General features: G+C 36.6%; 1 protein-coding gene across 1 annotated transcript in view; it reads right to left on the minus strand.

Moving 5' to 3' along the window:
* Nucleotides 1-9,904: 9,904 nt before the first annotated feature.
* The window catches only part of Vwde (von Willebrand factor D and EGF domains), a 61,358-nt gene continuing 59,188 nt past the window's right edge, over nucleotides 9,905-12,074 (minus strand). Inside the window, exon 27 of the mRNA XM_090332231.1 lies at nucleotides 9,905-10,087. Within this exon, the coding sequence (XP_090188357.1) occupies nucleotides 9,905-10,087 (183 nt within the window). The remainder of the gene's footprint in view (nucleotides 10,088-12,074) is intronic.

Below are 12,074 nucleotides of genomic sequence, written 5' to 3' on the forward strand. Positions count from 1 at the left end.
TTTTAGCATGAAAAATAAAATTGTGTCAGTCACATATTTTTGTTATGTTTTGGAAATTCCCTTTCATATAAAATGCTAGCGTAGATACGGATTTCTTGTTAGCTTAGCAATGAAGCCCTTATAGTCTAGCTGAACTCTACTCCAGCCCCCAACTGTGATTTCTCCATTTTTCATTCACTGTGGCTTTCAATTAGTTATCAGCTCTATCTCTTTAAGAAGTGTGGCCTGGGCACTGTCCCTGAGCCTCTCTGTGTTCAAGGCTAGCACTCTACTACTTGAACCACAGCACCATTTCTGGCTTATTTTGTTTATGCGGTACTGACGAATCAAATCCAGGGCTTCACACATGCTGGCCAGCACTAGGCCACATTGTCGGCCCAGTAGAATCTCTTGAAGGTCATTCCTGACATATCTGTTGCTACTACAATCTCACATTTCTTCATGAACAGTCTAAGTCTAATGTGTGCATTGTAACCTTACATAACTTGGCCACAGCCTAACTTTACAACCTCAGTTTTTGATTTTAGGTTTTACTTATTTTTTTCTCACTGACCTTCACTTGTTTATCAGCCATACCAGCTGCAGATATTTCATTCTTTTTTTTTTTTTTTTTTTTTTTTTTTGTCAGTTATCCATGGGGCTTGAACTTGGGGCCTGGATGCTGTCCCTGAGCTGTTCAGCTCAAGGCTACTATTCTACCCCTTGACCCACAGTACCACTTCCGGTTTTCTAGTGGTTAATTGGAGATAAGAGTCTCACAGTCTTTAGTGCCCAGGCTGGCTTTGAGCCTTGATCCTCAGATCTCAGCCTCCAGAGTACTAGGATTACAGATGTGAGCCACGAGCCACCAGGCTCACATCTTGTATAGGAAAAGATGTCTCTAACATACATATAGTCAACTTCTCTGCTTGACAATTTGTCAGAAATTCATTCTCATATTGAGAATAAATCTGAGTGAAGCTATCACTGAGATTATGTAGCAACATCTGTAATGTTCACAGTAAGGTTCAAGTCAGATTGTTTTTCCATTGAAATGTTTATTAAAATACAAACTTTCAGAAATATAAGGGTTTTCAAATGTGTCCTTCCTAGATAACTTTCATGCTTTTGAGTTGAGATGAGCTTCCTAAAATTATATTATTTGAATGTTTGTCGTCACTGTTGTTTCAATACTGAGGTTTGAATTCAGCTAAGCAGGCATTCTGCCACTTGAGCCATTCCAGTTGTCCCTCAATATTTGTTCTTTGTCACACTTGTTTGGAGATCACAACCTTCTTCAACTAGTGTCTTTCTCCTGTAAAATATTAGCAACTAGAAAGGAAGTAACATACATGTAAAAGAATGCTTAGTTAATAGTTCACACCATTAATTCTAGCACTTTTTGAAGCAAAGCATTCATTTAAGTTCAGAAGTTCAAAGCCAGCGTGGGAAATGCAGGAAGACTTTGTCTTGAAAGGATGGATAGACAGACAGACAGACAGAGACAGAAAGATAGTTTTGATCTTGCTAAACAGTGACATTAAATCTTCTGTGAGTCATACTTAGAAATGTAAGCAAAATTTGACTTAGATGTAAATGATAAATGGTTATGTTAGGCAAAAAGTAAAATCCCTGCAAATCATAAGTAGCAAACTAGCATAATGATCCCCAAATCTTATAAGACAAATCTTATAACTAGGCGATCTGGGAGTCTCTGCAAAGTGTTCCCAGCAGTGTACTTGCAAGAGTACAGGTATACCAGAGCTCTGGTACCCATCATCTCAGATTCATTGCCATCATTTGTTCATCCCAAATGGACTGAAAAAAAAATGCTTTCTGTGAAGGTTGTAAATTAAAAATGTTAGTAAGAAGGTGATGAGGAAATGAGACTGCGGTTCAAAGTGGTAGAGCCATTTGCCTTGGACAAGAAGAGTTCAAGACAGCATCCAGGCCCTAAATTTAAGTCCATTGACCCACACATGCACACAAAAGAAGGTGATGAGTCTTCCTTGTCAATCCAAGGACCTGTTATTGTATGTGTCTGATATGGTATATGTGGTATAATCTTAGCTTTTCTTCTTTCTTTTCTTGTGGTTGAATGGGATGTGGTAGAATGGGATGTTCTACCATTAGAGTTGTGCCCCTTTATAACTTAATTTTTCAGATAGGATCTCTGGCTTCTGCGTAGGACTACCTCCTACCTCTGCCTTCAATATTGCTAAGATTACAGGTGTTTATCACCACACTTGGCCTTCAACCTTTGTTAGAATAGATTTAGTTGGAAGCTGGGGGCTCACACTTAAAATCACAGCTTCTCTGGTGACTGAGATCTGACTGATATCACAGTTCAGAGCTAGACCTGTTGGACAAGTCCATGAGATTCTTATCCCCAAATAACCATCAAAAAGCCCCAAATGGAGATATGACTCAAGTGGTGGATTTCCAATTTTGAAAAAGCTACCCAGGAACCAAATGCCCAAAGTTAAACCCCAACACCGGAAAAAAAAACAAAAGCAAAAAAACTACTATTTACATTTTTTTTACTTTTGATCATAAGTACCTATGAATTTTAACTTAATACCTACCTTTGTAATTTTTTTGCTTACTAAAGGCAATTTTTTGACAGGAATATATATGAACATACATATGTATGTGTGTGTGTATATATATATATATATATATATGTATGTATGTTCATAGCAGGAGTAAGATAAACTGACTTCTGGAAAACATCTTACATTCCAGCTCTCACAGTGTAGAAATATTGAGTGGCAGCACTTCATAAACTGTCGGTAGAAACAATCTTTGTTGTTGGGGACCGACTGTGGGGTCAATGACCTTGGACCTACACAACTGTATACACAAGGAAGTAACTCTTATCAGGATAACTTTAAGCAATGTCAATCAGTTCTTATCAGGATGACTTTAAGCAATGTTAATCCTTTCTCATTTATCCTATATGTGACTTGTTTACTATTTTGTATGAATGTAGCCTCTGGCAGTTCCCTAGCTTTAAGAAGAGTATTTAAGGTGGGAACTTAAAATAAACAGGACAGTCTTAGGCGGCAGTCTGGAGCTCACAGCTTTCTTGGACTGCTGACTTGGGCTGTAGTCCTCCTGAACTCCATCTGTTTGTCTCTCTTTTAATTTTTCCTAGTCCTTGCCCCTATTTCAGGAATCCCAATCTGCGAACCCTGGTTTGCTGCCGGCTGGCCCCCGCACTTTGTAAAGCAAACTAGACCTCTAGTATGTTTTAAATTCTCTTTCACTTTCCAAATGTGGCAATACAATACTTAAGGACACTTGCTTTCAGTTTATCTAGTCAAAATACTGCCAGCAAGCTGCCACTTCCTATTGTTTTCCAAACTATCTATTTACAGTTCAGGACAGATTAGTCTAGTAGGATTCCACCTGAGCTACAGAGATATATAGCCAGGCCAGTTGTCTATGTCCAGAATTAATTGAAACTCAGGCTAGTGCAAATAATGGACATATTCATCAGTATTTAGTTTGCAAAACAAAATTACTTGGTGGCTAAAAAAGTGGAACATGAAGGAAGCCTAGTAACCGTATCTTATTTAAGCCATATATTCTGTTTCATGTCATAGGAAATTTAATCATCTGACTATCTGGGTTTTATCTGTAGCCTACTCCAAAATTTGTGAACTTATGAGTAATTTTTTTTTTTAGAAAATAAGACTAACATAGTCCCTGCTCATTGTAATTCAAATCCAGATTCAGTTGTTTCACATAACTGTTATTTGAGGGGTTACTACACATTGAACCTGGGACCTCAGGCATGCTAAATAAACTCTGTACCATGCTATACCTCCACCACTTTTAATGCTTCTGTTTGAAATATGGTCTCACTAAGTTGTTTATCTGTTCCACAAACCCATGGTTCTTCCTGTCTCAGGACTCTGAGTAGCTGAGACTTCTGGTGTGTGCTACTCAGTGAAATATATCATCATTTGCATTTGAACCTACAAATAAAGAATACAAATTAAACATAAGATTGCTCCACTCATAAGTAAGGCCTTGCAAAATCATATTAAATGAAGCAAGCCAGAGAAACAGGCTGCATGGTTTCCCTCACTTGTAATAACTACTGTATGTCTAAGATGTTCTTAACAGAGGATCACAGTAGCTCAACAGGTACGCATATATGATGATATTTGTCTTCCCAGACTGTATTTAAACCACAACTGAGATTCTCAGATCTCAACCTCCTGAGTAGCTGATTTGAGTACCTAGTGATATATTTATTCTTATAAATCTGATTTTGTTTTCATAAACATAAACACTATATTGTTTAATAGATTGTTGGCTTATTTATTATTCTTCTATATTGTGGTAGGCTAAGCTTGATTATGTAATAAACATATTTTCTTGGATACAAGTTTAGGTAGATGAGCCAAAAGAAAGTACTGATTCGACTAAATATTTTAGTATTTTCACATAGCCATATAAAAAAGGAGAGGGTTAGAGAGACATTGCGCATACTATGAACTTTTGCTTAAACTCATGCTTTAAGAGACATATATTAAAGTGGCTCTCTTTTTCCCATTGCAAGCAGGGCACTCATCTATATATAAAATGGGAAAATGGTTAAATTCCTAATAAGAAAGTCTACATGGATAAGTGCCTATTATATAGAAACTCATAAAACAGTACATTAAAAAATTATCATGAAACTTTATTTTAGGCAAGAGAAGAACTTTAGAAGTAACTCTTTATTTCAAATTTTTATGTATATGTGGAAGTTAAAATTCAGAACTTTCTCATAGGGTAGTAATAAATTCCTAATTAAAGAAGTGTGGGATCATAATAGCTCAAGCAGCTAAACCTTCAAGAAGACAAAATTCCCTCAAAGCTACCTTAAACATTGTCTATGCCTCCCTAGCAGAGAGGGGGCAGGGAGGGAGAGGAAAAGAAAAAGAAAAAGACAAAGAGGCTGTGTTTCTATTAAGCTAGTGTAAACATTTCTCTGACCCAGATTTCTGGATTTCTTGGTTATCAGATGCTATTACACTTCTTATGAATTGCTACTGCCCTCACAAACTGGTTCCTCATGGACTGAACTGGTAGGTAGGGTTTATCTTGTTTTATCTTTCTTTTTTCTTCTCACTGTCTCTCCTGCTATGTGAGGGTATAGAATTAAATTGACACTTTGGAATCTAAGACAAAGCATCTCTCAGGAGACATAACACTGATTGCTGACTAAACTTGAACTTTGCTACCTTATGCACTTCTCCACTTCCATTAAACACATGATTTTCAGTCCTTTATAAATTAACCACTCATAAATATTTTGTATAGCAGCAGAACTTAGACAGTATCAAAAGTTTATTAAAATACAACAATTTTCACATTTGACCTACAGTTAAGACTTTTTAATCCATTATGTAACAAAAAAGAAAACTTTTCTGCCAGGCACTACTGACTTACAACTGTAATCCTAGCTACTCTGGGGATTTTGTTTTGAAGCCAGCTATAGACAGAAAAGATTCTTATCTCCAGATAGCTACCAAAAGCCAGAAGTTGTAGTTTGGTAGTATATAACTCTAACTTTGAGTATAAAAGCTCAGGGACAGTGTTCAGGTCCTGAGTTTAAGCCCAGAATTGGCTAAAGAAAAAAAAAGCTTTTTAAAGTTTAACAAGTAATACCAGCCTTTATCTTTTTGTGTTGGTCATGGGGCTTGAATTCTGGGCCTGGGCACTGTTCCTAAGCTCTTCAGCTCAAGGCTAGAGCTCTATCATTTTGAGCCACAGTATCACTTTTTAAAAAGTAATATCTTAACTGACTTATTGTCTATTCTGAATAACAAAATATGAATTACTTTATAGTTACATTTGTATTTAAGAGGTATTAAATAAATTTGTTTACCAAGGTAAATAATACATATTTTCATTACATTTAAACTTTTATTACTAAGCCACAAAAATTAACAGGCTATTGGCTACAAAATTTCATTTCATTTCATTTTGTATACTCATATAAAGGTATGAAAATTCACCACGTGGGAAATTCTTATTTTATTTTTAATTAGATATCAAATCATATTTAAGCCATAAAAAGATTCGTTGTTACAAGAAAGTGAATTTTCTTCGACTTATATGCATTTGATAAGCTGTTTAAAAATAAAAATACAACAAATCTTAAAATACAGCCATCAATGAAAGGGTGGTAAAAGTGCTTTTCAAAGGTGACTGTTGCAAATATGCCAGAATGTGTTCTGCCTGTAAAGGAAGAGCTTCAGTCATGAATTTGGGGTTTATAAGAAAAGGAGAATATGTCTAAGGAAGTTAAATGTACTAGTTTTATGGCAATAAATTCCAAATCAATACACTGGCCTTTAAAACTTTTCTAGTCTTTTAGAGAAGAGAAATCTATAGCAATTATGTAAGTTAGGCCTTCAGTATGGAGCACATACACACTCAAGATTAGCCATTGCAGCCAGGCACTATTTGCTCATGCCTGTAATCCTAGCTACACAGGAAGCTGAGATCTGAGGTTCACAGTTTGAAGCCAGCCCAGGCAGGAAAGTCCAATTAACTACTAGAAAAAGAGAAGTGGCTCTGTGGCTCAGAGTGGTAGAACACTAGTCTTAAGCAGAAAAAGTTCATGGGCAGCGCCCAGGCTCTGGATTCAAGCTCCACAACTGCTAAAATAGTTTTTATTTGCATTGAAATCATTTTTGTACAGACACTTGAAAAGAATAAAACTTCCCATTTACCCATTCAATAAATACTTACTATGACCTATGTATCAGAAACAGTAAAGAGAATATATAACAAGTCGCTATTGTCTCATGGGCTCACATTCAAATAGTGATAGGCAGACAATGAAAAAACAAACTATGCAACATGTCAACATATAATAAGCATCACAACTGATAAAATGTTTATATATATATATTACTGTAATTAATAGAAGGGTTACATTATATTCACCAGTAGAAGGTGCATTACTTCACATACATTTATTACCCTTTCTCATGTCTTGGTCCCCATTTCCCTCCCCCCGCCCCTGGTTCTCATCTTGTTTTTCTCCCTTCCCTATCCAACTTCAAATAACCAAATATGCATATATATAATATATCAGATAACAAGTTAAAATACTGTAATAATATGAGATAACCAAGGGACAGTAAAAGAGATGAGAGATAACAGTACATTAAGCTGACAAAATATTCTTTTTAATTTTTAAAAGATTATTCATATCAAGGAGTTCAGTAAAAGGACTGTTTACCCGGTATGCTGAGAACAAGGTTTAGGAAAAGCATGAAGGCATCAAGAGACAAAACACCACCTCTTTGCAAATAGCAGAATAACTATCCTTGGAGGGAGGGAAGGAAAGGGGAAGGGAGAAGAGGGAGGAAAAGGAGTGGTAATTACCAAATCTAAGTGGAAAAAAACTGAATATAGAACGCTTCCACCAAAAATAAAACATATAACTTATTAAAGAAGTGAAGTATTCTTCCCTCTCTCCAATCTCCTTTTTTTTTTACACTTCCTTATTTTTTTGTAATCTCCAAGTCCTCAACGTGTTGTCAAGCAGGTTTGAGTTTATCAGCTTATTTCCTGCCAGCCTTTCTACTAACCCTGTATCAAGGATGCATATAATATCAGAACTCAATATGCTGAGGCCAGAAGGTCTTGAGTGTTAGATCATTCTAGACAACTTGGTGAGACTGTCTTTAAGAAATATCCTCTCTCAGGGTCGGGAGTTTGGCCTAGTGGTAGAGTGCTTGCTTAGCATGGACAAAGACACAGCACCGGAAGTGGTGCTGAGGCTCAACTGGTAGAGCTCTAGCCTTGAGAAAGTCCAAGGACAGCGCTCAGGCCCTGAGCTCAATATCCTCTCTGCATGCCCATGTCTATTGTGTGTGACCCTAGCTACTCAGAAGGCTAACAACTAAGGATAAAAGAGTACAAGGTTCATATCTCCAATTAAATCATAGAAAAAAGCCAGAAATGATGCTGTGACTCAAGTGGGAGAGTTTGAGCCTTGAGCAAAAGGAGCTTAGGAAATGTGCTCATGCCCAGAGTACAAGCCCCTGGAATGGCCTCAAAAGAAACAAAAGGTAGGAAGGAAGGAAGGAAGGAAGGAAGGAAGGAAGGAAGGAAGGAAGGAAGGAAGGAAGGAAGGGAAATAAATCCTCTCAAAGAGCAAATTCATTAGATACATTAGATATATACTATGTAAAATATAGCATAGTATTTAAATGAAGGTTTAACTGAAATACGATTTACTTAGACTTATCTGTTAAGTCCTGCAACTTTTAAAATAAGTCTGCAATAGATTTAATCAAAAATATGAAAATTACTTTAAATAACAGGCAGTCTTCTTAATGATTGTATATTAGACCAATGGACTGAAATGCTTCTGCATGGGAGCTGGCTGCCATGCTTTCCCCAGCCCTCTCGGGTTCAGTTTGAGTTCTATGAAATGGAATGAAAGGATATGGTGAAGGGAACTTCTCATATGATTTTAATAACCTTTGAAATTAGAAATGTTCTCTGACAAATACCTTAACCCCAATTTTCAGTTAAAGTCTGATTTCAGACAAATTATGGTATTACAGAAAAAAGATTTTTGTACATGAAATGTTACCTCTTTACTGCTATGCATTATCTATAACCTGTTTCTAATTTAGAAGCTCATATTCAAGAACAATAATGGATACTGAAAAATAATGATAACAATTAAGTTTCTTAAGATTTCTATTGCATTTAAAAGCTTTCTCTCCGACACTTTCTTATATTTAAGTTCATCCAATATCAAATGCTGAGAATTTTCATCAACCAACATAACTAGTTGTTCATATTTAATTATTAGAAAAAAGTTTGTACCTATTAATGGATAGCAGCTAGTCATGAATAATGGGAAATGGAAAGAGATCCTAAAATAAGGAAAGGGTTCCAAAGACTAAGAAATGATAGTAAACTTTCCAACCAGCTATAAAGCCCACTAAGGTCATGCAATATGTAAGATATTTTTCTCTGAGTGTTCTACACATCCAGGGATTAGTGATAAGCTTTATTTTAGCCTAAGGAGGGTTAGCAAGCAGTTCCTGCAACAATAGATTTTACCTTACCTACTTAGGCCTGTAAATCATGCCTAGAGGTCAAGTGTAATGTAGTATAACCTCCCCACCCTTTGGAGAGTGGTTCTCTCCTGGTGCCAGGGCTTTGTGCATGCTAGTCAAGCACTCTACCACTAGGTCACACTCCCAGTCCTCTATTTTTTTTTTTTACTAACTTTTATTTTCCATATGTGTGTATGTATGTATATATATATATATACTCACGAATGTAAGAGTGTTGGTTATTTTTAGTCTCATATTCATGTTGAGAAGGAAAAAATAAAAGTAAGCTACCTTTTGAAAGCAAGGGTGGAGGGGCTGGGAGTTTGGCCTAGTGGTAAAAGTGCTTGCCTAGCACAAAGACCTGGGTTCAATTTTTCAGTACCACATACATAGAAAAAGCTGGAAGTGGTGCTGTGGCTCAAATGGAGAGTGCTAGCCTTGAGAAAAGCCCAAGGACAGTACTCAGGCCCTGAGTTCAAGCCCCACAAGTAGCAAAAAAAGAAAGAAAGAAAGAAGGAAGGAAGGAAGGAAGGAAGGAAGGAAGGAAGGAAGGAAGGAAGGAAGGAAAGAAAGAGAAAGGAAGAAAGAGAAAGGAAGAAAAAGAAAGAAAAAGAAAGAAAGAAAGAAAGAAAGAAAGAAAGAAAGAAAGAAAGAAAGAAAGAAAGAAAGAAAGAGAAAGAAAGAAAGAAAGGAAGGAAGGAAGGAAGGAAGGAAGAAGAAAGAAAGAAAGAAAGAAAGAAAGAAAGAAAGAAAGAAAGAAAGAAAGAAAGAAAGGGTAGAGAGCTGATTCCAAAGCAAATATTTACTTAAGATGATTTAGTTCAGGTAAGCTATCAGTGGGAGAACAAAGACAGCAGTGTGGGCTGGGGTGTTGCAGTTTTGCTCCGAGGTTTAATGCTGACTGACCACACAGAGGTGACAGCTTTCCCGAATCTGGATGGACAACAAATGCCAGGGGTCACAGCAAATAGGGACATTGATCTGAACTGGTCCAGTGGGAATAGCCACTGATATCCCTAAATCCAAAAAGTAAGAATTAAAATTTTAAAAATAATTGAAACTAAAAATTGAGATGGGATATGTAGATGAGGAGACAGGGAAAGTACAATAGTAAATATTAAGAGCAACAGATTCAAAAATTAGAACTGAGACGTTGACTGAAATAGATTAGCAGCAACTCCAATGCTCCCTCTCATCCTCTCATTGTGGTTTTATTTTATTTACTTTTATTTTTCAAATAGTTACACAGAAAAGTCTCAGTTGAGCAAATCAGTTAACAAATGCAGTGCATCTTGATTAATTTCACTTCTTTCATTATTCTTCCTAATATTTCCCTGTCCCATTCACACCCTCAAGTTCCTTTGATCCATTTTCCCATAGGAAAGCAAATATAATGACTATATTTGGCAGTAGTCAGGCTTGAAGTCAGTATTCGAGACCACTGGCTCAGCTCACTTGATTTTGTGAATTCATGGCTGGGACTCTACTATTTGAGTAGGAGACTCCAGACTGCTTTTCTGTGGCCTGCTTTTTGCTAGTAATTATTCTTTAAGGACTTTGTTGCCCAGGCTGGTTTTGAACCATCTGTAATCTTCCTACTAATAGATGTTAGGATAAGAAGACATAAAGGGGCCATCTGCACTGAGTTATTAAGAAGGTATAAGCTCTTCACAAGTGTGTAGAAAGATGGAAAAATTTAAAAACTGACAAAAAGAAATCCTAAAATGTACTTGCAGTCCCTGTATGTTGAATAGATCTAGATAACATTTCAATGCTTTAAAATAATATATTTTGCCCATCTCAGCCACCATGAAATATTATCTTCAGTGAATCAGGGAGATAGCCCACTTTAGCCCAGGCTCAGCAATTTAAAAAACCCTAGGGAAAAATAGCCATTTTGAGTAATTTCTCTCTCTTCCCCCGCCCCCCGTCTTTTCCAAATTCTCCCTTCTTTATCCTGTCACACAAAAATAAATCCTTGCTAAAAGCTCCCGTCTTCAGAACCTATCGTTTTGTGAGTCACCTTAAAATGTTTTTGAGATATGGGAGTCAGTTTCCCATGCATGCAAACTGGAAACTTAAAAGAGCCCTGCACCCTTCAGCTAGTGACAATTAAGAGACTTAATCCTAAAATTTCCTCTTCACTTCTTTTCAGTCAGAACATTTACCTTAGTAAACTTGGAAGTGTAAATATATTTTCTGTCATTTTGGAGTATATATGAGCTTTTCCAAATACGACACAGACACATTTGCTTGTTATATGATTAAGGTATGTCTTTCTCTAGAACAGGGGGGATGTGTCTCTGAAATACAATCGTTGAGTTTGCTCCTTCTATTATCCTAAGCTCCCAATTTCCTGAGGTCAGTGGAAACAAAATGGTAGTGTGCTCCTTGCTTCAAGATGTAAACTACCTCATTACAAAGATGGAAAAGGTCTCTCTTTAAGTCTTTGCCTCAACCTTGAATGAGATGGTGGCTTCTTTGAAGATTTGTTTTGGAGAGATTCAATTTTTTGCGCTGTAGATATATTTTAAATATGAGGCCCTTGTCTGTTGTATGGCTAGTGAAGATCTCCCACTCTGTGAGCTTTTTATTTCATTTGCTAGCTATGTTTTTTGCCATACAGAAGCTCTGCAGTTTAATGCAGTCCTATTTGTTCAAAGTTTCTTTAATTTGTTGTGTTTCTGGGTCTTTAATAAGAAAGTTTCAACCTGTGCCAAGGAGACCTAGTGTATCTCCTATTCCTTCTTGTAAAGTTTTCAGGGTATCTGCTTTAACTTCGCTGAAGAAGAAATAAGAATGGCCAATAGACACATGAGGAAATGCTCCACATCTCTGGCCATAAAAGAAATGCAAATCAAAAAAATTTGAGATTCTACCTCACTTCAATTAGAATGGCCATAATCAAGAAATCTAATAACAATAGATGCTGGTGGGGATGTGGCCAGGAGGGATCACTACTACACTGTTGGTGGGAGTGTAAAATCCTTCAACCACTCTGGA

The sequence above is a fragment of the Megascapheus bottae genome, chromosome 5, assembly GCF_031878675.1.
Source record: "Megascapheus bottae isolate mThoBot1 chromosome 5, mThoBot2.hap1, whole genome shotgun sequence".
Classification (NCBI taxonomy): domain Eukaryota; kingdom Metazoa; phylum Chordata; class Mammalia; order Rodentia; family Geomyidae; genus Megascapheus; species Megascapheus bottae.